At 40.8% G+C, this 27,606-nt stretch overlaps 1 protein-coding gene and 1 long non-coding RNA gene across 3 annotated transcripts in view; one reads left to right on the top strand and one right to left on the bottom strand.

The window, feature by feature from the left end:
* ITGA2 (integrin subunit alpha 2) overlaps positions 1 to 24,921 on the top strand; it is a 70,443-nt gene extending 45,522 nt beyond the window's left edge. Inside the window, exons 14-30 of the mRNA XM_055790477.1 lie at positions 376 to 579; positions 1,365 to 1,501; positions 2,969 to 3,108; positions 4,091 to 4,242; positions 5,302 to 5,412; positions 6,003 to 6,085; positions 6,896 to 7,037; positions 8,655 to 8,747; positions 9,745 to 9,821; positions 9,917 to 10,000; positions 13,221 to 13,323; positions 14,138 to 14,248; positions 14,774 to 14,878; positions 15,205 to 15,318; positions 17,576 to 17,665; positions 21,075 to 21,191; positions 21,960 to 24,921. Coding sequence (XP_055646452.1) covers positions 376 to 579; positions 1,365 to 1,501; positions 2,969 to 3,108; positions 4,091 to 4,242; positions 5,302 to 5,412; positions 6,003 to 6,085; positions 6,896 to 7,037; positions 8,655 to 8,747; positions 9,745 to 9,821; positions 9,917 to 10,000; positions 13,221 to 13,323; positions 14,138 to 14,248; positions 14,774 to 14,878; positions 15,205 to 15,318; positions 17,576 to 17,665; positions 21,075 to 21,191; positions 21,960 to 22,049 — 1,953 coding nt within the window. The 3' untranslated portion in view covers positions 22,050 to 24,921. The remainder of the gene's footprint in view (positions 1 to 375; positions 580 to 1,364; positions 1,502 to 2,968; positions 3,109 to 4,090; positions 4,243 to 5,301; positions 5,413 to 6,002; positions 6,086 to 6,895; positions 7,038 to 8,654; positions 8,748 to 9,744; positions 9,822 to 9,916; positions 10,001 to 13,220; positions 13,324 to 14,137; positions 14,249 to 14,773; positions 14,879 to 15,204; positions 15,319 to 17,575; positions 17,666 to 21,074; positions 21,192 to 21,959) is intronic.
* LOC129782705 (uncharacterized) lies at positions 7,046 to 20,968 on the bottom strand. 2 transcript variants are annotated; one of them, XR_008744732.1, is made up of 4 exons: positions 20,365 to 20,968; positions 17,880 to 17,992; positions 16,710 to 17,000; positions 7,046 to 7,735 (listed from the first exon to the last, which is right to left on the bottom strand). It is a non-coding gene; the product is annotated as an uncharacterized LOC129782705 (long non-coding RNA). The 2 variants fall into 2 exon arrangements; XR_008744731.1 differs by lacking the exon at positions 7,046 to 7,735 and having other exon boundaries at positions 16,696 to 17,000.
* Positions 24,922 to 27,606: the final 2,685 nt, after the last annotated feature.

Raw genomic sequence — 27,606 nt, 5'->3', positions numbered from 1 at the left:
ACATAATTTCCATTCCCTCTGCATAAAAACTGGTAATCTAAAACTGGAAACTGTATTTTTCAATGTATTGTGAAACCTTCAGAACAGTCAGATGAGGACAGTGAGAGCATTTAAGCCTCATACATATGGTCATATTTGCTGTTAGTGCTTTGCATAGCATGCTTTGATTTTGCTGTGTAATGCTTGCCAAGACTCTGAGACATAATGCAAACTGAATGGGCAATACAATGGGGAAGGAATTCAGGGTTGAGCAGTCCAAGGGGAATGTACTGGAAAACAGAAACAAAAAACAGTGCACACAGATACTACTCCTGTGTCTAATCTGGTGCAATGATAGCTGTGTTTTTGCTTTTTCTTCTTTTTTCTCTTTTAAAGGGAATTTTGGATCAACAAGAACTCTTGGAAGGTCCCCAGGGTACAGAAAATGCTCGCTTTGGATCAGCAATCGCAACGCTTGCAGACATTGATTTGGATGGCTTTAACGATGTCGTAATAGGTGCACCACTGGAAAACCAGAACTCTGGAGCAATTTACATTTACAATGGATATCAAAAGACTATACGTACCAAATATTCTCAGGTAAATAACTGTTGTGTAATGCTGCACTCAGTGCCTTTGGATATGCTAGAGGAAAACAGAAGGATTTTCTATCTTCTAATTGGCTACTATGTCATCCTCCGAAAGGCGTACTGTTATTCTCATATCTTATTTTACGTTTTGTGCCTCTCTTACTTCAGCTGTCAGCGTGCCATTGTTGATGTTGTGGTGCTTATAACTGAAGCGTACAGAGGAAAAGGACTCGCAAGATGCTTTGTCTGAGCCTCTTACACTTTTTGGTGCCTGCATATGAAGTCCTATACATTTTTTGACACCCATTATTCCATATTAATAATTCTGTACCCATATTGATGAAGATTAGATAAATCCCAGCTCTGTAAATTACGAATATTAAAGGAGAATACTTTCAAGGGCCTTTGCTTATCCTATATGTTAATATAACGGTAATTTTAATGCTACTTTCCATGCAGACTTCCTGGTTGCAGAAAGTATTTGCTAGAAGTCTTGTTAAGCATCCTATTGAGTTGCTCAATGTGAGATAGAAAAAGTTTCCAGTAAGTACTAGCTAATATACAGCAGTTAGGTAGTTGATCTGCTCCCAAAACAGAAAAATCTAGTCCATTGCCTGCTCCAACAGGGGAGGAAAAAGTGCTTAAAAGCATCTGAGACAAGATCCATAAAAGCATTTTTTTAAAACAATACATTGTGTATATGGGCAGTATCAGTGAAAATCTATTGTTTAGGCTCCTGTTTACAGACTTAAGTACACTTGTGGCAAACTCAGTAACCAAACTCTTCTTTCCCAGAAAATTTTAGGGTCAGATTCTGCTTTTGGACAACGGCTCCAATTCTTTGGAAGATCAGTAGATGGCCATAGAGACCTAGATGACGATGACATTACTGATGTATCAGTTGGTGCTGATGGAAATGTGGTTCTGCTATGGTTGGTAAACTCATTTGGAAAGGAAGCACTTAATGGTTCAGATGCAAGTCGAGCACTTAGTTAGTTAAACAGCAAAACAAACAAAACAAAAAGCTCTTTTGTTCCATGTGTTCGGAGCTAACACACTTATTGCCTCATCACTGCTATTACAGCTAGCTGAAAAACAGCATTAGACTAAACCTCTTTTAAGCATGTATCATCAAACCATCAGAAGTCAAGGCAGTGTTGGGGGCAGAGCCAGGGCATGTGGGGGGAAGCCAGGTGGTGGGGTCTACTGGAAGGGACCTGGGCAGGGATGGAGAGGGCCTGGAGATACTCCTGCCCACTGTGCTGTGCAGGCACATGGTCTGGAGGGAAGGGGCAGCAGCAGGGAATGGGGCTCATTTGAGAGTATTTGTAACAGCAGGTTGTACTTCAGTAACTGCAGTATCATTCTGATAGCTGAGCCTGAAACAGATGAAACCACTTCCTACACAACCTGTGGGACCTTTGCTGGCTGGTAGGCTGATATGGGGGAAAGAGTTGTCCTGCAGGGTAAGAACAGAGAGCAGTGATAGTTGGCACTTCTTTCTGGCCAGAAACCCATCTCTTCTGTTATGTTACCTCTGCCAGAGCAATCTGAGTTCTTTCACAAAATAAAGAAGAAAGGCTTCACAGAACCCAAATCTTCTGCCTCCCTAAGTACTATGTGTTTTCCACTACTTGCTTGAGAAGCTAAATTAAAACACAAGTTGCTTTCCTATCTGTTGCTTGTCTTCTCACTTGAGGCTTCCCATTGTAAGAAGAAAAACATTACTAAATTGCTCCTTATTTCATAATGAAGCAAGATTATTAAAAATGAATGATCAGTTTGGACCATTGACCCACAATGGAACTGCTGCTGGTGCTGGTGGGATTTTCATTAAAGAAAGTTATGCTTCTTGGAGTACCAGCATTTATTTAGTTATGATTACTGAAGATGCTCATCTTTCTTTCATTCTGACATTTGGTCTGATTAATGAGTTTCACTTTTGATTGAAGTGTTTGTTTTTACATGCAGGGTTCCTTTGAAACTGTTCTTCAAAATCTTAATTACATGAAAGTTGTTCTGAAAAATAAGGGTATTAATTAAAATGAAGAATTACCCTTCTTTACCTTCCCAGAGGAGCAGAATAAGGTTACTTACTGGGAAAACAGGAAAAAGGCTTCATTTTCTGTTATCATAAGGGAAGGATTAGAATATTAGAATAAAGACATTGATTATCCATTAATTTGAAATGATAAATTATTTATTGTTATTAATGAAAACTGCTGTATCAACAAATTCACATCTATGCAAAGAAAAATAATTTTACTGGTGCCATTAAAAAATGTTTACACTGGGAAATACAAAATCAATGTCACATTAACAGATAGTAGTAGACAACAGCTGCTATGTTACCCAGTGCTCTTGAAAATCACATGTAACTTTTTAAAAATATTTTTCAGGTCACAAAGCATTGCAAATGTGTCTATAATCGCCTCATTTAAACCTGAGAAAATCAGTCTGCTGAACAAGAACACAGAAATAACTGTCAAAATATGTTTTCAGGCTACATTTCGACCTGCTAAGAGAAATAATCAAGTGGGTAAGGGTATTTCAGTGACTTGTCTTATACTAGTTTCTTTAAAAGTTCGTTATTCAAATGAGTAGTGGAAATTCTAAACATGTATTAGTTTGAATATCAAGAAAGATGGACTCAGGATAAAACTTAAGTGCTTGAGAATGTGTTTTTAAGACCTGCTTTCATCAGCTGGCTCCATAATCTTTAAGAAGTAAGGAATTAACAGGATAAAGGAGAGCTGTATCCTTGCTGTTCAACAAACGCCAGAAAATTTCATTAGTGAGAGGCTGATTTTTTTTTTTTAACCTGCTGGTTTCAACAACAGACTGCAGACTTTTCTTCTCTCTTCTGAAAAAAAAAAAAAATCCATAGGCTCAGTACAGATGTCAATGGGGAGAAGCTCTTCTTTTCAGAGGACAGGAGAGCACCAAATACTTCTGAGACAGCACTGGACTCTCATGAAGCTATTTAGTTAAACGTCACTGATAACACCAGTTGGACTGCTTCAGTGCTGTGTATAGTACCTTTAGAAACTCATGATTGTAAGCTGTAAAATAATGGTGAACTTCCACAGCATATTAGTCATATTATGAAGAGAAGAAGACAGAAATTATTATGTGATTGAAGAGAAGATGCAGATTCTTTATAGTCTCTTTAGACTTCAGGGATATTGTTGTATGGCCCCTTTATCTAGCATAATCCTGGCCCTGCTGACTGGCTTCTTGCCTGAGCTGCAGGCTCAGACATCTGCAGTAGAGGCTGGATTGATTGCCATTTAATGTTCTCTCTGTGGATAAAAACTTACATCAGGATTTAAACATGTTTGACTGCTTTGGAAAACACAAGAGAAAACTTTTTCGTTTTGAGACTGCTCTGTGTTTAGCAGACTATGGAAAAAGTAAAATAGTGTGGTTTGCAAAGCCTGGTCACTCTGTAATGTTGAGTATAGTAATGAGATCATGGGCAGTCATACTCAGCAAAAGATGTACTGTTACTCTTCTTGTAGCTATAAAGTACAATGCAACATTGGATGCAGATCTCCAGTCCTCTAGAGTGACTTCTAGAGGATTGTTCAAAGAAAACAATGAAAGGTACATGCAGAGGGATCTTGTGGTACGTCATGAAGAGAATTGTGTTCATGATGTCTTCAGTGTACTGGTGAGTGCAATTGCAAGCAGTCTTATGTGACAAAAATGATCAGAGGAGTATGCTGATGAATTTTATGTCTGTAAGATGAATTCCATGAATGGTGCACTCAAAATGCTTTATTTTCTCAAATCCCCCACAAGTGAAAAATACTTAGTCATATTCTGATTTCAAAGAAACTAGTAACTGTGAAATTCAGCACAGCTTTTTAGGATAAAAGAGGCAGTTCCTAATTATGTAATTCAGCTCTGACATAACACAGAGCCCATAGTCCATAGTTTCAATAGATTTTAATTTCCCTCTGAGTAGGTTCTTCTGTAAGATCTAAGACATACATGCGAATGTATTCTCTCAAACTAACAACTTTTCAGGCAGACTTCTGGTACATGCTAGCCCTAGGTATACACCTCGGAAAAAAATTAAAATAAGCAAGTCTCCAGTATCTTTCTCTAGAACCAAAAACCAAACACAGCCTTGAGAGTTGCTTTAAGCCCCCTGCATGAGGCTAGATCAGGTAGAGGACCTCAGTTCCTGTGCAAGTATCTTTGACTTGATCATATTTAGTGCCATTGTGGAGCCATGAGCCACAGGGCTAGAAGAGTATTCATCCAGTACTAAGAAACAGAGGAGACATGAGGTATATTATGTTCTAATGTCACTCGGGCCCAGCTGCATTCTGTGATGGTAAGGCAGAGTGGACTAGGAATTTGACTTCTGCAGCCAGGTGAGAATGAAAGATACCTGGTGGTGGCTTTTGAGGACCAGCTTCTGCAGCTGCAGAGAATTTGTATGTTCCTTAGTACCAGAAGTGACTGTGATGAACAGAGTCTCCAGGAATCCTAAGAAAATCAGTTTTATCATGGAAATGGCACTAAAAGCTGTTTAGTAAGAGGAGCCCACACTAGGCAATCTCACAAAATTATTTTGGTCAAGAATTGAAGCTTTGTACTGTTACTTGTTCTTGTTTAGAGCAAGTATGCTTTTACTATGCGTTCTCAATTTACAATAGAATTACCAGTTTTGCCCTGTCAGCTGTGCTTTGAGCTATCATCAGAAACATGTGTTTTACAGGAACCTTCAGATGCAGTGAATTCACTTAGTTTGCGCATTGACATTGGCCTTGCAAATCCTGGCTCCAGCCCTGTCCTTGATATATATTCTCCAGCAGCTGTGGCCTACAGTGTAAGTATGCAGACTTAACTATCAAAAAATGCATGGCTATACACATGTCCTTAACGTGTGGGCCCCACAAACACTAATGTTCTAGTTAAGTCACTGTGCTGAAAGCAGACACCTGCAGAGGTGTCTTCTGTTTCCCTTTATACCTTTTAAAGTATATCTTAAGTTTATGTTTAAGTTTTGTTCCTTTTAGTTAAACATCTATATTGCATGGGCTTGCTCACACACATGTACATCAGCCACAGTAGCATAACAAACATGCTGGTTGATGTGAACTTCCAGGTGATAGAAAAGATTAACTATTTTACTTTATCCTACAATAAAAGAGTACATAAGAGAGAGATTGAACACTTTGATTATATCACATTTATTGTGGGTTAACCTTAACCTGCTTGCACTGTTCTTATGGATCAATTGACATGTAGTAACATGTAACTCAGTGTTAACTTGTTCATGTGTCAGAGTTTTTAATGGCCTTCAGAGGATCTGCAAACCAAGAGCATGCTTCACCTCAAAAGTGTTTGCACTCTAGTGTCTGTACGTAATTTTTAAGTTGAGCTTTGTCATTCAGGAAATGTTTTTGATTTTTGTAGATTCCTTTTATTAAAGACTGTGGTGAAGATGAACTTTGTATCTGTAACCTTGTTCTGAATGTTCAGCAGAAGGCAGATGATGGGTAAGAGCTGAATCAGTGGAATAGTTGGGGTTGGGTGTTAAGTTTTCACCAGTTGGTTTGTCTGTAGGCTTTGGGTGAGTTTCTGGGTGAGAACGCTTTTCTAGTTCAACATCTACTTAGAAATAGCAGGGGTAAAAAAACCCCAGCGTTTCTGTCTAAATAACTAAGCAATGAAAAACTGGTGTGATAGGAACACAGATACAGAAGTAAGACTCTTGTCAGCTTAGACAAACCCAAGTTTTGGTAACTTAGGGATAAGGACCCAGTGAGCATTCAGAAGAATTGTGGCTGGCTGCTGTTAGGAAAGGGAGCACACTGGGAGAGCAGCAGGAGCTGCAGCAACCATTTTGGTCCCTCCTGTAGTGACATTCCAGCAGGAGGCTGTGCCACTGGGAAGCTGAGGTCAACCATTCAGGCAGCGCATATTCCAAGTCCATATGCAGATACATGCATACGGTATGCAGAGAGACAGGGCTGCTTCTTCCTGGAGCTGCCATCTGGGTCTGCTGCCTACTCTCTGCCCACCTTCCCACCAGGGTAGAGCCCTTGAAAATTTACCAAAGTGACTTTGACCATACATAATCAAGGTCCTGCACTTTGAGAAGACACTAATTCCATTTGGTTTTAAGAAACACCATCACAAACTTTCTTATGTCAACGGGTTTAGAAAGCACAGCATTTAAGTGTGTAGAATGGAGGAAATGTCTTGCTGTGCTTGTTATTTGTTGTTGGCTACAGGCAACGCATTTTCACAATCCACAGCTGTTGTAGGACCTCTGTTTACAACAATGGACTTTTATTTTCCAACAGCAAACAGCAGTTTGTTGTCAGCAGCAAAAACAGAAGACTAACGTTCAATGTGAAATTGAGAAATAAAAAGGAAAATGCATATAACACCAGAATCCAGGCTACATTTTCAGACAACTTGTTTTTCGCTTCATCATCTTTACCGGTACGTGATACCCAACCTCACTGTTTCTGTTACTGCCACTGATTTTTTAGTTTCTCAAATAAATTATTTTTTTTTTCTTTCTAGTGGTGCCTATCCCAGGAAAGAATGTGTGTGCAAACTTCTCTCCCCCCAATTTATTTTCTTGGATACCAGAATTATTCCCTTCAGCATATCAGTTTATTTAGGTCAAGGAGAGACACTTCCAACTCAGCATAAAAGTTGGCTACCTGTTGAGTTTGACCTCACCTCAGTATTTCAGTCATCTTTTCCTCACTCTGGGCCTTGGCACCCACATCATCTTGACTCCCAACAACATGCCTGAATGCAGTTGCTGTGCCACAGGGAATCTGTATTTGATAAATCAAGCATGTAGCATCGATGATGTGCCCTTAAAGTACAGACTTTGGATCTACAAATAGTGTTAGTGCCAAGGCCATGTGTTCCAGCAAGACAGTTAATCAGACTGAAATGATTGCTATACCAGAAGCTCTTCTTCTAATGAATTTGGTCTTAGAAAAGCGAAAAGAAAGGAATTATACACATTGTTTTGGGGAATGCAGTGAATATATAATCAAGTGTTGCTCCCAAACAATTAATGGAGGATGAAATCCAGGCTTCAGTGCTTGGCTTGTGTGGTCAGGCTGCTACTGGAGAGGTGCATGATACTCCTAGGGGTGAAATCCAGAGCAATCCCTAGACTGAAAGGAAAGGAGGATAGGAACATTTATCACTGCCCGAGAGTAGCATTTTCCTGAACAATCAACTGGCAGAAGTACTCCACACAGCGTTCAGGGTGCACGTCTACCTCCCCATCCTGTTGTGCAGCAAAATTGCTCATTCCATTCATGCCAAAAGACCACACTGGAACTAGGATTTTCTTTAGCTTCAAAAGCCAATTTGCTTAGAAGTATTTCAGCCTGCAAGTGAAGCGTTTGACCAAAAATATGCCTGCTTCAAAGCAGGAAGAAAAGCATAAGTTGAGAATGTATGTGTGTTGTTTTGGGGTGGGGATTGTAGCATAATTCATGAATGGTAAATGCCTGCTAGGGCTGCTTGTAACAAAAGACAGTACATTTTAATTAATTCTTTGCAAAGTGATGATAATTGGCTATGATCAACAACTTTGTCTTTGATGTAGGGTGATGACATGCTAAATATTCTGCAAAGTAGTAAATGAACTCTTACGTATTGAAGTTTTCCCTACAAAAAGTATAGTAGAGTTCCTCTCTGCACCCTAACTTATACAGTGAGAGTACATAACTAGCTCTCAGGTTGTGTAAATATGTCTGCAAAAATTCAGTAAAAATGCTGTAAAAAAAGCCCTGTAGGAGTTAATGTTGAAGTTGACCTGTATTCTCCAGCCTGTATTCCTTCTTCCAAGTCCAGCACAAATTCTAAGATCATTACAGATCACCAGAAATCGCATGGGACTGGTCCTTGTCCCACCTCCCTGCCTCTCTGCTAGCCCTGCTACCCCTCTGCTGCATCTCTAAGAATTATTGCGATAACACCTATATGAACTAATGTGTGTCCTGGTGAAGATACAGACTGGGAACTTCCTCTGTGCTTTATCAAAACATGATTCTAACGTGACTTTTCTGTCTGTTTCCTCTGCAGAGTGATGGGACTGAAGTCTCATGTCAGACAGGAACAACACAAAGTACAGTCATTTGTCAAATAAGCTATCCTGTTTTCAGGACAGGACAACAGGTACAGCTAGTGTATTTAAATAACCTTGATTTTTTGTTGTTTCCACCCAAATCTGCATTTACTGCTGGTGAAGATTTCTTAAATTTGGCAAGTTAATTTCCCTTTGGGTTTCAGAGGCATTAGAAGAAGGAAACTAAGGGCTAAACTTCTGCAACTCCCGGCCAGATTAAAGAAAAAAAAAGATCTTGAAGCACATTTGTCCCTCCTGTGTCTTTCAAACAATGCTGTAGCTTTGTAACTCCTAGAGGGTGAGGGCTAGGGGCAGAAGAAGAGAGCTTCATCCACAGCCTCCTGTCAGACCCCTCCTGCTGTATGAACTTGGGGTAGCTCTCTCTCCTGCTCTGTGCATCTCATCTCTCCAAGAAACCAGTATTGTCCTGAGATAAGATGGGTGGCCCACACAACCCTAGGATAGGTCAGTTATCTTTTTTCACATATATACCATAAATCTCAGGATATCCATGTTTTTATGGAATTTAATATCTTACTCCTCAAGGTTTCTAACACAATCAACTGCAGCAATAACAAACTTGCTAGAAAGAATAGAAACAGGGGTTCTGTGACTGGGGGAGCAAAATAAAAAAAACCCTAATTACATATAAAAAGTTAAGTTTGTTCTGAATTTTTAATGGCCTTTAGTGGACCTGTTGGAGTGAATAGAGTGAATACAGGGCTTGCGTTAGTGCTAGTGTTTCAAAGCATGTAATTGAAGCAATCCTGGACACCTTTTGTTGCAGCTTGTAGCTAGTTATACATAATCTAAAAATGCAAATAGTCCCTGTTTATGTAACAATGCCAGTTTGTAGGGGAAAGTGAGAACAAAGCAATTCTGGAGTGTTAAAAATTACTGAAATGTTACACAGAAACTGATGAAGAATTCAGAAGCAGAGGGCAAGTCTACATTGTTGCATGCACAAATGATTATGTTGCTGTTGAGGATTTGTTTGGATGTTGCACCATCAACTCATTTGCTCTGTGTTCCTTGTCTCTTCTTTAGGTATCCTTTGATATTAGTTTCGATTTTAACCTGAAAAATCTTCAGAATGTGGCAGTTCTACGTTTTCACGCATTGAGGTAAAAGTATATAACCGTATGAAAGCAAGTTAGTTATTAATACCTTATTTGTATCAAATAATATAACACCTGACTTAAATGTGTTTCGCTGACAGTGAAAGTAAGGAAGAGCAAGAATCGGACAACCAGGTTATCTTGTCAATTCCTTTGCGATATGATGCAGAAATTCACTTCACAAGGTATGCTGAATAATGCAGAGTCACTGTCATTTTGCCAAGGCATTTGAATATAGCAACACTCTTGAAAGGCCACTGAGAAGACAATGAAACTTTGTTTTCATTTTGGAAGTTCTAAGAAATTTCCACCTTATCAACACCAGCAGAACTTTACGTTTTTCCAATAATTTTACATGTAAAAAATTATGGAATGTGTAGTAAGAAATTATGGATCTGTGTCTGCCTCTGCATAATTGTTACAGATGCTTATGTGAATGGAAGTGGTATAAAAACCAAACAGCGCTGGTGGTTTTGATAATAAAATGAGTATATACTATATAATAGGGTTGGGCCTCTGGGCTCAAGTGTAGTGACATTGGATCAAATCTGGAGTTAAAGTGATCAAAACTAAACAAAAGAACAACAGCAGAAAGAAAAAAAAAGTCCCAGCTCAAACTCTAGGCAAAAGACGGAGGAGGGAGGGGTGAAGAAAAAAAGAAATTATGGACATATCTGCTGAACTTACGAGAAAAATATAAACACTTGTTTGCTGTTTGAGATAATGATTTGAACTAAAACCTGAGGCGGCACATGGCAGATTGCCCTTCGCTGCAGCTGTGTTGGCATCAGGAGTGGCACATCCCACTTTCCCATGTGCCTGCCCAGAGACTCCAGCTCACACCTACCCCTTCCGTGTCCTAGTGTCAGCCCCTTCCCCTCCCTGCGGAAGGGCTGTTGCAAGAGGGATCCTTTACCCTGGGAAGGGCAGTTTGTAAGGAGAGCGAGCTGGTGGGCAGTGGGAGAGAGACAAAAAACCCCATCCCTTTAAGACTAATCCCTTGAAGCCCCTTTTCTTCAGCCCTGGAAACTCCTGGTGATTGGGATGCATTGAAACAGTAATTGTTGCTGTTCCAAACAAGAAAGATCGCAGTCAGGGTTTAACTGAAATTAAAACTGAAACAAAAATACACTGGTTTGACTCTCAGATCAAGATAGGGTATGTTATTTTTTCATCACAAAAAGATCTGTTTATCTTTCCCAATTACTCAGTTTCTAGGATAAACTACATATCGTCATGATAGATGATGCACATATAGATGATGCACTGGGTCACCAGTTCTTGGTGTTAAAATGCTTTTGCATCCTGAGGCATTCCAAAATTTGTAAATTTAAACTTATAGAAAATAAGTAGTAATTACTCAAATAATGACAGAAATTTGAAAAAGAGGAAGCTGCTTTAAAATGCACTGCAACAATGAATTCAGGAAATGAATATTCAAAGATCACCATAACTACAAGAACTGTTGGCTGCAAAAGATGACCTGAGCCATGGAATAGGGTCCATAGTACAGATTAGTTTAATAACCTGCTTTGCAGCAGCAGTTTCAGAATATTTGGAGACTCTGCATTCACCACAGCTAGGTGCTTCGATTCTGGAGTCATGGAGATTATTTTAGTTGCAGAGAAGTGTTTGAGTTAGCGATGCGAGTTCTTTCAGCTCCCTGAGAAAGTTGCATGAGGCTTCGAGAGTGTTACTAAAGTTAGTAACAGCACAGAGACTACAGAACATCACTAACACAGCAACTTAAGCAGCCTCCGAGGATCCTAGGGGATGGTGCAGACTTAAATCAGAAAATTTAATGAGCTGAGAAACATGAACAGAAGCTCAAGGCTTCAGAAAAGGCCAGGCATGAAGTCTATAAAAAGAGTTACTCAAGGGAAAACAGGGGTTTGAATTCAGGTGTATCTCATGAGTGTGAGAAAACGCAATCTCATGTGCAAGTCAAGGCATGAAGGAATCCCTGCTGCCAGAAAAAGATTAGTAGTCCTTGGAGATGAATCAATTTAAAAAAAACTAAAGGAAGTACACATTAAACCAAGGTACAATTTTAAATGCTTCTCTTGGAGTTAGCTCATTTTTACAGCCTTCCACTTAGGAAGTATCTATCTGCAGACAGTTCCTTCCTGAGGCAGGTAATACAGTGAAGGAGCAACCTCTTAAAAAAGTGTGAAAAAAAGCGTTGTCTTCCTGAAATGAAGTCTTTCTAGGGAAAACCTCCTAATAGGAGTTTCTGGAAGAGGTGGGAATCATTCTTACCAGTAATTCCTGCAAGGACAAGGAAGCTTATACAGCATCGTGGAAGGACTGGAGATTTGAGCAATAAGGAAGCAGGAAATGCTTCACATGGTTTTTCCTAGGGGTCCTTGTGAGGAGGCTGTTCAAGGAAAGGGCCCATGGGAGGAAGTATAGTGGCTTGAACAGGATCCACGATGCAGCATGGAGGAGCACAACTAATCAGAAGGCACCTCTGTGAGACTGCACACGTATCAATTTGGGATTTCATGCACAAATATTACCCAAATTAAATAGGGATAGTGCCAATGGTAGAGGACAGATTTGCACCTGGTGCTGCCAGAAGAGCTGATGCAGGAATCATGATAGCCCCCGCTTTTTGTAAACTCACTCCCCAGCTTGCTTTTTGACTGCTCAAATTAGCCCCCTAATGAAAGCTAACAATGAAGGGCAGACACAGTTCTGGGACAGTTCAGCAGAGATGCTCACAGGTAGCAAGCACATGGATATACACAGGGATGTTTTCATTGCCTTTGAGCATGGTCCCAGCTGGCTGAGCCCCTCAAGTATCCACAGGCCCTTGCACCACATCCTTCCATGTGGGCTGTGACCACCTTGTGTTACTTGGGAAATCCTGAATTTTGAAACCAAATACCAAAGAAAGTGGCCCAGAGGAGACCAAGGGCTATGTGATATGTACCATGCACAGAAGCAGGGTGCTGTGTGCATTTCCACACCCAGGCAGTGTGGCAACAAGCTTGCCTGTGGTCTGTGGCATTAGGGCCCAGAATCTCCCTTAGAGTCTGTTGGTATTTGCTATTACGGATGCACAAAGGGGGACTGTTGCGGGGCCCTTTCTGCAGAGGGAGGCCACTGCAAGGCTGGAAGTCGCTGTTTGTTGTGGGCGAGGAGCTTGCAGTATGGCACTGAAACACCCTGGGGTGCAGGAGGCCGAGCAGAGCCTGCATCTCATGCAGCCTTCCTGTCTTGCCTTTACATGCTTACTCCAGCTCTGGGCTTCAGTACACTGTGTATTTTCCTAACCGATTTCAAACAGCAGTGCAAGTGGCTGATTTTTCCTGTGACCTGTTTCATGAAGGCACATCCAGTAATGTATGTTTTCAAAGCAGCTGCCAAATTGAAATGTATTGTTTTATGGTTGTTAACTAGGCTTGCCAACATCAACTTTTATGAAGTATACTCTGGTCATAACATTCCTTCCACTGTGAATAATTCTGAAGACATTGGCCCCACGTTCAACTTCTCAGTTAAGGTTAGTAAATGTTTCTGATTCTGGTTTGAGAAGCTGCCTTACCTCCTCCTGTAGCCTGCTCCCAAAATGTAGTTGAAAAAACATTCCTGATTTCACTGATTTTGATGTTTCTGAATCAGTCAAATAAAAAAAAAAATTGCAGATAGGGCAACAAATGGTTACAGTTTATGAAGTTCAGGATGAAATTTGCACTTACTGAACAAGTAGAATAGGTGAGGGATTGGTCCTGCACTGTTTACCTATTTAGAAGATAGTTAATGATTAAAGTCAGGCCAACTTAGACTGTTTTTTCACAGAGTGTATTTGTCTTTTGCCAGGTTGATAAAGGAAAACAAGTCTTTGCAGGCTTGGACTTTGAAACTTGAAGTCTGGCAAGGGTTAAGCTTTCAAACCAGATGCAAAAACTAGCCAGATCACAGCATTTATTACGTAACTCAGAAAAACTTAGATCCAAATATGCAACGTGGAAGAAAGTTAAATTATGTTCCATTTACATTCCCGTAAATGCTACTCTAAAGGATGCAATAACAGGCCTATTGGCTGTGGCAAAGTATTTGTTTTTGCAAAACGTATATGCAGTTAATATGAGCTTTGCTAAGGAAACAGACAGGGACCTGAAGTTATACAGTACACTTTCTGCTTTACTATTGGTATAATGTAATTACTACCGTAGTGTCTTGGTACAAAAAACATTGATGCAGAAGTCCAGTTCTTCCATACTCATCCATGATTTCTGATTTTCTTGGTATAACAAGTAATTTATGCATATGTAAGTATAGCTACCTGAATTAATTGTGAGTTATTTGCTTTGCAGGTAACAACAGGGAATATTCCAGTAAAGATGGCATCTGTAAAAATCTATCTTCCAGAACTGACCAGCAAAGGCAACCCACTGATGTACATAACTGCAGTCACCACGGCTCAGGTAAAGAACTGAATTACCTAAACTGCTGTGTTGTGGGGTTTTATCAGTACCATAAATAATAATTATTTCCCTCATGGCTCGGATTCAGAGAATCTATGCCCTTTCCCCTTGTCCCTTCCTCATAAAGAGAAGGGGGAGGACCACAGTGTCGGCAGTACACTAGTCTATTACTTGGTAGATGTGGTGGCTTGTCTTTACAGTCCACAACTGACTTTTCATATGACTCTGGAACTCTTCAGCTAGGTCCTTCTCCAAGTTCCTGTGAAGGTTACATTAAAAACGGAATTTTTAGACTGGGGCAAAACCTTCAGGTCAGTTTAAGTGGAAAAAATACCATAAGACCTGTTTAATTCTGACCAAAACTACATACAGTCTCTTAGTTTCCTAAGTATCCAGTGTTGTATAATTCACAATCTAGCCTTTCACAGCCACCATCTCATCCCAGAAATATGTATTGTTTTGATGACTATGAACTCCTGAGTATGATGTGATGTCATCCAGTTTCATTCCTGCCATCTTTCCTAGGCCAGAGGTGTTACTTGTCAGGCTCAGATAAATCCACTGCAAATAGGGAAAAGACCTTATTCTGCATCTTTCACGAAAGAGAACTTCAGAGCTTCCAGAGAACTGGTGAGTAAGACTCAGGGCTGCAGTACCACAGGACAGGGGTGCAGAGCTGATCCTTACAAGCCCGCTGCTGTACCTGTGGGGACAGCTGTGTTGGGGGTGGCTCTCCTCATTCACAGTGCAGGAGTGCAGCCTATGGATGTTCTTACCCATACTGCATCTGCCTTAGATAGACGAAGAGATGCATGTACTTCACAGCCTGCATGCATTTAATTTGTAAATGTACAGAATGGCAAAGGCAAGGGCAAAAAATTTGGATGTCAAAAGAACATTTTTTGAATTTGTTTTTAATGTGTGCTTTTGCCTCTCCTTGCTGTTTCCCCTGGAAGAACTGTAAGAATGTGAAGTGCAGTACTATTGCATGCAAACTGGAAGACATTATGCTGAAGGGAGAGTACTTCGTGAATGTGTCCACCCGAATCTGGAACGGAACCTTTGCTGCAGTGAGTATCAGCTGCATCTTCATGAAGGATCCCACACTCAAATATTTCCTAACTCCTGATATTTTTCAGAGTTCCGTAAAGTGACATTTCAGTCTAGAAGTACCTTCCTTTACTTTACGTTGTTGTGTGTGTTTTTCCAAATCAAAAGTGGCATCTAATAAGCAGTGAGGCTGCATAATGGAGCCAGTAAGTTCCAGTCCAGCACAACATCTAAGAAAATGCTGTGATAATGCAGTCTTCACAGCTGAAAAAAAAAAAACATTTTCTGCATCTGTTAAACTAATTCAAGGGGAGCTACAATTTCCACAAAACTCAACATAGGACAGCAGATTACAGTATCGTCGTAGCCTGGAAAATAACGTTGCTTTTAGCTTTTCAACATTACAGTCTACATAGTGATAATTTTAAGTCACATCAAAATATGAAACTGCCAGTTATATTTGTTAGAAAAGGTGTGGAAATTTTTTTTTAATTGATTTCTTGTTTTTATTAGAGTTTGTGTCAAGGAAAGAGTCCTTGCTTAAAGACCTACAGGATGCTTAAAAATATCTATCAGTAATGTCTTGACTTTCCCATTTTAAATCACCATGTGTCCTCCAGGATATAATTCATCATGAATTACCAGATATGAGACCATGTTTGCTTCTTAGCTAGGCAACCAACCAAACTGCCTTGGTGTCCTGGGTTTGCCTGGAGCGTCAGGAACATGACGCAGTTTACTTAGTTTCTCTGGCAAGTCTTATGGCAGGTATTGACATTTAACAGCAGGGCTGCTGTCAGCTTTAGTGTTCAGCCCTTACTAGGAAAAGGTCAGGTTGATAATGTAATATACTTATGCAAGTGCGTGAAGGAAAGCATCTGTCTGGCTTTAAAGATTCCATTTTTCAAACCAGCTGGGTCAAGACCACTTGCTGGTGCTGTCAGGTAGGCAGAAGGTGGAGACCTAAACAAAAGGTTGCTACCCTTGCAAGAAAGTGAGTGGAAATACTTTGTTTACCACTGGGTGATGGGAAGGAAAGATCGCATGCCACAGTTTTCCTCCCATCTCCCATTTTGTTATTTTCTATTTGTTTGTCAATGGTGAGTGCAAATAATCTTGCAAGCACTTGATAATGCACATAATCAGCCTTTTTATTCAGTGGCAATTGATCATCGTCCAAGAAAGGGGTAGCAGGCTTGCTGGTACCTGCTAAGCAAAGCAAAGAAGGATGAGTTTAGGAGTTAACAAGGTGCTTTTGAACCCAGGCAGGTTTCTGAACATCTAGGAGCACAGGACAGACCACTTGGGCAGATGGCCAGAGTGCAACTGTGCAATAACTGCAAGCTGCAGGGACAGTCAGTTTGGTATGTGTTGGCTGCAGACCCACAGTTGCTCACATTCCCCACTTTACCTGCCACTACCACAGAGGAAAGGCTGAGAAGGCAACATGACGGAGCAGGCGTTGCATTTGGCACAGGTGGCAAGTGCCTCCGTGCTGCCACGAACCTGAGGCTGCTCTCGGTGGTGCTGTAGGAAATGGGGCTCTCCATGCCTGCTGGGAGAAGAGCAGCGGCAAGCTGCAGTGTCTTTGCAGCCATGCTCCTCTCCCGTTGACACACACACACAGGGAAGTGGGATCTGGCACAGGGTCCCTTTTCAAATGGGAATTGGCTTAAGATTTTTGTCTTCTTCTCTGTTTAAGCTGAGGGAGTGATGTTAGAATTTGAGCAGTGGAGAGGAACAGACAGTGATAGGAAAAAATAAATGGGGAAAGGCGGAAGCATTGGATAGAATTGGGAGGTGGGGGGAGAGGGAAAGGACATCCAATTTCCATTTCTTTCAAAGGCAAGAGATATAGCCCCATCTGTCTTTTGTTGCTGAGCTGTTTCTCCCTTTCTCACTGTTAGATCCACCCCCAATCTCTTCTCTGCTAGCAGCAATGACAGCTATGCAATAACTATAAAAATGGATATATATATATATAAAATTCCTGTTTTGCTTTAACTTTATATTAAATAAAAAAAAAACAACCCAGCTTTCTATTTTCATTGCTAATAAGAACAGCAAAAGTAAGTTTGGAATACTGATACACCATTACTTTCATAGACATGTTCACTTGCATAAATAAATATAAATAAAAATAAAAAGGTCATTTTAATTTTCTTAATACTGTGATTTTTTTCAGGTTCTGAAGTCTACATTTTAAAGCAAAAGAATTCTTTTAGAATAGCTGCATTCTGATCGATCTGTTTACAGGTTTTTCTTAATCTCTTTCAGTCAACTTTCCAGATATTACAACTCTCTGCAGAGGCAAAAATTGAAACACATAACCCTGAGTTATTTATAATTGGGGAGAATACTCTAACTGTAAGTGATAGATAAGTATATTTTTTCAACTTCTCTATATTTTACTGTGTTAAAGTGATAATATTTAATTTTCAATGTCTCCAGGAGTACACAGCAAATTACAAACTCTGATGACAGTTATGTTGAACTAATATATCCTTTTGGTTATATACAGCCTTCCTTAAGTTAATAAAATGTTTTCTTTTCAGCCAACTGCTATATAAACCCAACTTACATTAGAATCTGTAGATCTCAAGTATCTTGTAGACTATCCGCACAACTCAGTCAGAAGCTTCTGAAATTCATTTAGCTTCCTGTTCATGAAAAGATCAAGATTTGCACCTCTTTCTGCAATGGAATTAATTGTTGTAGATAAATGAGCTCTGGGAAACATTTTTGCAAATCAGATTTATAGTCTTACTTCTGTAAGTGTATTTAGTGTGATGTTTCTAGATAGATGTTTGGCACAGGTCTCCACAAATATACTTAATCTCATTTCTAAAAGAATGTGGAGTATTTTTTGCATTTGGAGTGACTGTCATATGGACAATGTGGACACAGGTAATCTCAATAAAAGTCTCCAAACCACCGCTCTGCTAGCATAGAATGCTTCTAAAGTTTCCACCTGCTATATGTAAACATACAAACACTTAAAGAATATATTAGCACTTGGTGCTGTTGTAATAAAAAGGTACCTTGTTCTGTTGGCCTGTCTAGAGAGGAACACTTTTCTATTTGGAATACTAAGTTTAGATTTATTTTTACAGGATTTACCAGCCTCTTTTATCCATAAGAATAACCAGGGCCATTGAAGACCAAGATGCTGGCTTGGTAGTAAGGGACTCAAACTTGAGAATGTGTAGCATAGCCCATTCACAGGCGATGGAAAATTCAGTTCAAGATGTATGAAAGCAGTTATTGATTGATCTGTCTCAATGTGGAAATAAGATCATAATTCAGTACTATTTTCTGTCATTGTTTTCTCATGGATCATTGAATTTCTTGTGAAGAACCTCTAAATAAACCCATTTGTATTCAGGGAAACCTCCGGTGCCTGTAGAAGCAAAGAGAATATATATGTAGTTCTGGAAATAATGCCATGGTTTTTCAGAAGAATTATATGCCTGTATTTGAAGTGTGCTGAGTACCTCAGCTTTGTGGCACGGTATTACTTCTGCTAGGACATGAAACTCTAATACATAATGCAAATATTGCAATTAATTGCACAGGCTTTTGGGGTAGCTCATAAACCATGTATTACTGAACATTCTTCCACAGTTGGAGCATGATAGTGTCAAATTTACATTACCAGCAGTTCTGTGGAGATTTCAGGAGAACCAGGATTTAATTATTCAAATGACCGTTGATAAGTCAGTTGACAAATAAAGGGTAATTCCTCAGCCAGCCACTAAAGCCGCAGCTAGGACTTTTACAACTGTGAGGCAGTGGCTGAACAGACCCTGAAAGCTATCCACAGGGCTCCTGAGAAACAGTGGTTTTTGGTGAGTCTTACGGCCTGATCCTTACTTGATAGCCTCTTGCCCTGTGAGGTCATGGAAAAGGTAGAAGTACACTCTCCCTAGGGCAGACGGTTTGCTTTGACGCTTCAGTGATGGAGTCAGTACCCAGTACTGCATATACTTCTTGACAGGTCAGGAGTGATATCCAGTCTTTGCCTTCATACTTCTTTGGGAAAAGGACAGTGCAGAAGCAATCTGCATTTATTTCCGTACTTACCCTGTTATTTTAGATGACGGTGGCAGGATTCATCTAACTTAATATCTACATTAGTCATCCACATCAGAGTTAGCCCTTCTGTAAAACCCAAACCCATAGAAAGAATAGGTGTTTCTGAGACACAATTCATGTCATCTTAAAGATGATCCTGAAACAAGTAGGGTGAATTGGGCCCTATAAGAGCCTATCCTTCTCCGTTGGAAGCCGAGGAACCATATTGTAGGTGTAACACTAGATGAGGTGAATCCCAGACATGGTGTCTTACTGACTACAGTTTGACTTTAGGGAAGATATTTGTTCTTGGGCATTGATTTACCTCTACAACAGCGCCACTTCACTGTTAATCTAATGGAGAAAGCATTACTAGGCAAACTGCATATACATATGTTTTTTATAGTTTTTAGTTTGGATAAGCTTGGTTGCTGTGTAGCCAAATGAACTAATACTGCCTTGTGATGCTATGTGGGGAAGCTGCTTAGGTATCTTTGCGTCAAAGCTTTCAGATTTTTTCCAAGTTGGAAAGAACTGCCAGCTGGAGGACAGAATGTTAACCTGCTATAATCATCATTATGGCCGTTTGGTTAGAAAATACACAAAGCCATCCTGCCTCAGTAAAATGAATACACATAGCCACACCTAGCGCAACATCGCAGCCTTCCAGCAGAAATTACTTAAATCACTGACGTGTCAGTCCAATGCAAGTTTCCCAGAAAGTTTAAGATTAAATTACACCAAATACACCGAGCAAGCAACCCTGAGAAAGTAAACCAGCATGACTTCCTTCATGTTAAATGCATATTGTTCCAAGATAAAATCCAAAGATTTGACAGTTCATAAATTTTACAGCAATATCTCCCTGAGCAACTGTGTTATATGTAACTATATAATTGGTCTACTCAATCCACCTAGACAGGGTATCACCTGAATACTAACTTCCAGACACCATATGTTGTTCTGGGAGCTCTATGGTATTTCTTGCTTACCATTTAGGAAGTGTAGGTGTGCTAGAAACACTCCTGTTTGACCCATACATCTTAGAGTAAATTCATGGAGTTGACTCAGGAGAACACAGACTAATGTGGGAAGATCTAACCATTTCTTAGTGGTCTCCCAGAAGGAACAGCAGGCAAAGGAGACAGAAGTACCTGCCCAGCGGGAAGGGAGAAATTTCAGCAGACGCAGTGAGAGCATGATGGTGTCTGGCCTCCGTGATTAGTATTGCCTCCTACGGCTGCCCACCACAGATAACAGGCCCTGACAGTGCTTGGCTGGAAGTTCTCCGGCTGATAACAGCAGAAGTCTGTTTTGAGCAGATGGGGCTCTACACCAGGCTATTCCCTGCCTGCATATAAGCATGTCTGATTTACCTAGTGGTAGTATGTCCATGCACTATGGGAACAACTCTGAAAGAACTCCTGTTACTGGAGAGGCAGAAAGCTGCAAAGAGATTGCTTCTGTGCCTGTTGTGTATGGCCAAGAGTGATGAGGGCCCCTAATCCTTAACTGGCACTGCCACGTGACGTGGTGCAACCACGTACCTGTGGAGACCAGTGAAAGGGTTGTAATTGCCTGGTGCCTGGATCCTGCAACGTATGCAGTCCAGCTATGCTTGATTAGTGAAGTATTTAATTTACAAATCCTACTTTATATGCAGTTAACATTAACCTCTAACGCAAAATCTCTCTGCTTTTAGATCCCGGTTACAATAATGAAGCCAGATGAGAAAGCTGAGATACCAGTTGGTGTTGTGATTGGCAGTATATTGGCTGGACTCCTCTTGCTGTTAGCATTGGTTGCTGTTCTGTGGAAAGTAAGTGGTAGTTTATATTCAGAAAAAGAAAAGCAGAAAGGGATAAATACATTTAGGCTATTTTCTTTGGAATCTTCTGTGGTGCCAAAGAAAACTACACATGCAGTTTGGTGGTATGAATAATACTGCATTGGCATTGCACTTTTGATGGGAGCAAGGGCTTTAAAAATCATGATTCTGAAATGGGTCCCCATAGAAAATGGCAACATGAAAATGATAAATGAGTTTCCAATAGTTCCAAACAAAGGCGGTGGCATTTACTATTTTCATTTTGACACTGCCTGCCTCCTTCCATAGCTCCCCAGCTGGGGTCTGAACTCCCATATTCCCCATAGGCAATGTTGAGGATTAGAAGCAAAGAGGGAGAGGATATACACTAAACAGACAAAAAGAGTAGGACAAGGGCAAAAAGTCATTTACAAAGGATACCTAGATTAAGGGGAGAGAAAAGTTTATCTATGTGCCAGAGCGTTGGTGCTCAAAGGGCTCCTTGGTGCGCCAAGACAGCATGGACACACCTATGCCTTGACAAGGGGACTATCAATAGACTGACAGGCTACTCAGCACTGCTGTTTTGGAATTTAGTTGCACCGAGCAGCTGTGTAAGTCCTAGCTCCCTTCATTGTAGAGTTAGGAATTGTCTACAGATCAAATACTGTATGTGTGTGCATGCACACTTGCGTTTCTACCATCACACTACGTAACTTAGCTGAGAAATTACTGTCAGTGACTCACTGCAATGTGGTGTTATTTTAATACTTCTCACAGCTTGGATTCTTCAAGAGACAGTATGAGAAAATGACACAGGATATAGAAGATGTTGATGAAATTACAGAACTCACAAAGGACAAAGACTGAAGATGATGAGTTACATGGATAAAGAGAGGAGATCTGAGCCACCAATAGTAGTTGTGATCCAGTCAGTTCTTCAGCTGGAGTGCCTTAAAGCTTAGTAACATTTAAACATTTTAAATGAAAGTGTCTTTTTATAGATGAAATATTTTACAGATTCTACTCTATTATAAGAGTAACTGCAGGACAGTTTGTTTTTTTCAAGAATGATTTATAGTGCCTCTTCATGTAAATTTTTGCCTTTCAAACAAACTTAGCCCTTAGAACTGGCAGGTCCGGAGTTTACAGTAACATATTGTGCCAGCAACCCTTCTCCTGATCCACCGCAGAGTGAAACAGAGCGAGTTACTTCAGATTATTGTGGAACAGCATCAGTTCATAATTCAGTTGACAAGTACCATATGCGTAAAGGACATTTTCTATTAAGTTGATGATGAATGTGTGGGGAATACTGCTTCCAGACTGGGAGAAGAAAACTCATTTTTTCATTGACTAGCTCCATCCTTATTGTTTTAGAGAAATAATTTGCACCAGCAAACCTTTGTCTTAAGTAATCTATAAAGTGGGAACCATGTATGAAGATGTCTGTCTGGGTGCTACAGGACAACTGGATGAGCAAGATGTTCCAAAAGTTCACCATATTCCTTGCAGTTAGGTCACAATTAAATTACTGAAGTACATTGTTTTGGGGAAATACTGCCAAATGGTATGTGTAACTGCCTTCTGCATACTTTCTCTCCAAGAAGAAAATATGAATTTCATAATCACTTACAGCATGTTCTCTGCAATGTTACAGTTGGTTTTCAGATTTCATCTTGAGAAGCCCTAACGCTACTGTTACGCTGGGCTTTATGCTCACAGTCCATCTGACATCAGTTTGTTTTTTGACGTAAATAGGGAAGACAGTCAAGATCTTGCCTTTAATTCTGTACTGAAAGATTTTGCAAGACTAAGAGCATGGAGTGAACTAAAGGGGATAATGACTGAGGAAGTATGCACATTAGGACAGGGCATAGTGAAGATCTAAGCTCTGTAAATGGTTTACTGCACTTGTTTCTTTAGCATCTCTGTGCCCTCCAGGAGACCAAAGTTCAGTATGACCTCCTTACCTGTCACATTTTATTTGGTCCCACATGTCCATGTCTTGATGAAGTTAGCTTATCTTTTATAGAGTAAAGTACTGTAGCGCTCTGGAAGGAGCTCTGAGCACAACACTTGGGTTACTTTGTGTTGGTTACACACCTCAAGTTTATCACATGCCATTATGCTGCCAGGTTTTAATGAAAGCTCAGTCTTAAAAAGGCCCGTGCTGTACGACTGGTAACAGTAAGGGGAATTGGCTGCCTTTCTCTCGTAGCTGGCAGTTATGCTTATAATCAATTGCAAGAAGTGATGTGTGTGTTGTCCGTACGCATGCTGCCATGCAAGTGACAGTGTTTCCAACTTGAGGTGATTTACTTGAAGAGTAAAACAAATGTGCCTGATTCAGAACCCAAAGTCATGTTTTCTTTATGCTTAGGCACCTTTCAGATTATTTTTTGGGGATTCTTCAAAAACTAGGCTTGAGCATGCTTGAAAATTTTACTTAGTCTTTTATCAGTAATCAGTCAGGAGCCAACCATCTCTTTGGCAAATAATGGTTTCATTTGCAGTGACAGCTGGATTGTGCTCAGTGTAGTTTTATATGTATTTTGAATTTATTTTGTATCTATGAAATGTTATGTTTTGGGGCAGGGTTTTTTTTTAACATTCTGAAAAACAATCCAGATTCTGATCTCGATTGTCAAACAAGATCGTTGCCATCAGCTTAGTCTGTGGCCAAAACAATTATTTAAAAAGGGGGTGGGGGGTGGTGGGGGTGGGGAATACAGCAATTGCATAAAGCTACAGAATAAGCCCCTAACTTGTAATTATAAAGCCTGAGGGGAAAATGCTCTGAAAGTAAAGATAAAAATTTGTCTGCCTCAATTCTTGTCTAAACTTGTGAGGAAGAAAACAAAACCCTACACCCGTATGTGTATAACCAGGGTCATGCACTCCAGGCTGGAGGGGGAATTTCACAACACAGCAGATGGCAGCATCTTTCATTTCTGGTGCTGCTTGCAAGGGAAAGTCAGGCATTCAGTCAGATTTCCTTCTTCCACCTTTGGTGGGTGGTACAGTTCAGTATCTGGCTTCTTTGGGGATTTAACAGTTTATCTATCAGGTAGAAATGATTCAACTCACTAGTCTTCACCGGGTTTTATTTTGGCCCACACCACAGGTTTTTCACCCCAGCCTGGACACAATACTTTTTCCCAAAACAAAGGGAAGGCTTAGCAATGGGTAAGGTATTTGTATCCTAACCACTTCAAGTTACTAGTTTATTTTTCTTCTACAATTAATACTTAAATGGCTAATTCAGTTTTTGTAATGGGTGAGTCTATTGCACTTTTAAGTTGGCACAGCTGCAAATAATGCTGGAAATATGATGTATATTTTGCATTATGTGCAAGGGATTGGTTTGGGTTTTTTAGTTTTACTTTTTTAAAACAGCATGTTACAGGTGAAATAATATTCTGAAATGTTGAACTTCAGCATGTGCTTCTTGTTTGTGCTTGCAGCAAGAGATGTCGGGAATACCTTCAGCAAACTCAAGTTATGACTGATTCTGGTCTCGAAATCTAGCTGCTGACTTTTTGCAGGACTAGAATCAAGTCCAAAATCAGATAGTTTCATATGAGCCTATGTATAGATGTGGGATGTACAAGACAGTTTATAATCAAACTGACTTCTGAAAGCTAGCATGTAAGCTCTATGGGAGCAGGGACTGTATCACTGTGGTGCCTACCTGACGGCCTAACAGTGTTACTACAATAAAAACAAGAATACTTTTGAACACAGATTCATTTATTCTTAAACAGCATCCTTAAAGAGGAGAAATGCTACTGAAAAAGCACTACATAAAATGAGGCCAGAGATGTCTTTGTTCCAGTTGCACACAAAACCCTAAGGGGATAACTCTTCTTAGGTATACAAAGAAGCTGCATTTGAAGTCTTGTAGGTTATAGTAAGGAGTATGACAACTACCAGTAAAGCTATACTGCCGTGTAAGTCAGTTCACATCAATGCAAAATACCTGTAATTGAACAGCTCTGGTTGAATAACTGGTGTTAACACCTTGCCATGGTCAGCCCTTCCTATAGACATGGGGCTCTCACCACTGCAATCTAAAGTCACAGTGTGCTCTGCCACCTCCCTGCCCTGCACTACCACTGCCTACAGAATTGGTCAGCAGTAGCATGTCTGACACCAGCTCCAGCTACTTCCGACCGCACCCTGGAAAAGGCGAACGCAGCATTTCAGCAGCAGCACCATGGGAAAGGAACAGAGGAGGGAATGTGGCTGCAAATAGGAAGACAGTCATGGCAGGCAATGCCACCTGAAAACTAGCCACTTTCATGGAGCTTCCTTCCCACCCCACCCCCATTTTCAACTCCACTATACTTTTCGCATAGTAAAACATGATACATGAACATACATGCTACCAGCTAACACTCCCGTAATACAGAACCAGATGACCCTAATCTTAAGGCACAAACTCCAAAAGTCTCAGTGTTCTGCAGAATTGAAAGCCACATTCCTTATACACTGACTTGCATGTATGTCCTGGTTTTGGCTGAGACAGAGACAATTTTCTTCATAGTAGTTGGTATGGGGCTATGTTTTGGATATGTGCTGCAAACAGTGCTGGTAATTTAGGGATGGTTTAGCTGTTGCTGAGCGGCGCTTAGACGGAGCCAAGGCCTTTTCTGCTCCTCACCCCACCCCACCAGCGAGGGGCTGGGGGTGCACAAGAAGCTGGGAGGGGGCACAGCCGGGACAGCTGCCCCCAGCTGACCAAGGGGATATTCCATACCATAGCACAGGGGTCCTCAAACTGTTTAACCAGGGGGGCAGCGCACGGATGAAGTGGCAGGCAGTCATCTGCGGCTGCTTGGTTCCCCCCTCCCCAACCCCTGGGGGGGGGCGGGGGCATTCTGTAAATAACGGGGGGCCAGACTGAGGACCCTGAGGGGCTGTACCTGGCCCACAGGCTGTAGTTTGAAGACCCCTGCTATAGGATGTCACGCTCAGTATGTAAAGCTGGGAAGAAGGATGGGGGGACCTTCAAGGCGATGGTCTTTGTGTTCCCAACTAACTGTTGCCTGTGATGGAGCCCTGCTTCCCTGGAGATGGTGAACACCTGCCTGCCCATGGGCAGCGGTGAATGAATTCCTGCTTCTGCTTTGCTTGTGTGCATGGCTTTTGCTTTACCTATTGAACTGTCTTTATCTCAACTCACTACTTTTACCACTTTTACTCTTCTGATTCTCATCCCGTCCCAGTGGGGGAGGTTTGCACAAGCAGTTGTGTGGTGCTTAGTTGCTGACCAGGGTTAAACCACAACAGTGTATTACCCTTCATATCCAAAATGGAGGTACAACAAAAGCTTGCAAATTAAAGAAAATTAAGGTAAGAAAATGCATCTAAAAACCTACAGCTAATTGCCTCAAGTTTTATTGCCTTTCAAGGTGACAAATGTACATAATACAGCCTCAGAAAAGTTGAGTCCTATCTTTTAAGTCAACCTTTCTACCTTCATTTATGGTCAGTTATTCATACGCAATCACAGGCTCTGGTGTGGTAGCAGTTTTTAAGATGTCCTCATTTGTAAAACAGTTGAAATGAAACTGCTATAAATATAGATCAGGATGCTAATTTTTAAAATACATGACAAGATCAAATTGTACAGCTCATTTCTTTTTAAAAAACAGGCATGAAGTACTCAAACTGCTGATTTATAATCATCAGCCTGTTCTTAACTCTCCTTCTTCAAGTACCTCGACAGGACATTTAATGGAACAGCTCAAGACTGATTTTCAGAGCTTTTTGGGGGGCAAGGGGTAGTACCATCTGCTTTCACAGACAATTTCACTTGTTAATAGTTTGTTTCCTTTTAATGTTTTTGAGGGAGCAAATGAAAGTGTTAGTCTATAAACCCACAAATTCCTTCAACAGCTGAGGGAAAGTGAGCTAAGAGAAAAGCCAAAAATCAAGCTCAAAGTTAAGCAATGTAAAGTCTTCACTCCCGAGCGCGACAGTGGCACCTTCAGAAGTGACAGCCGCAGTGAGTGCCCGTTTCCTAGCACAGCCAGCACCTGGGCAGGCTGGTAGCTGCTCCTCCCGCACAGCCGTCTCTCGGCTGCCACCTCCTGGGTAGGCGCCTTGCAACACAGTCCCGTCCCCCTGCCTCCCTCTTTATTTCATGACAATCCGTCAGTTACTGTTTCGTATAGACATCAGGCTGAGCTTCTCTTGAGAGCAGAGCAAGAATGAAAGCTCAAAATCAGGGCAGGAAACTCTTAAAATTAAGCAATGCTGGTACATGGACATTGTCAGACAAAGGGATGCATCTGTGTATTCAAGTGTTGCCAGCCAAGCCCAAGACGTCTTCCCAAAAGGACAAATTCTCGCTCTTAAGACATGCATGTCCCTTCCACAAACACCCCCTACCTGGCAGATCTCTTCAGGAATCGCACAA

The sequence above is a fragment of the Falco peregrinus genome, chromosome Z, assembly GCF_023634155.1.
Source record: "Falco peregrinus isolate bFalPer1 chromosome Z, bFalPer1.pri, whole genome shotgun sequence".
NCBI classification, from domain to species: domain Eukaryota; kingdom Metazoa; phylum Chordata; class Aves; order Falconiformes; family Falconidae; genus Falco; species Falco peregrinus.
This window is presented reverse-complemented; position numbering and strand designations above follow the sequence as displayed.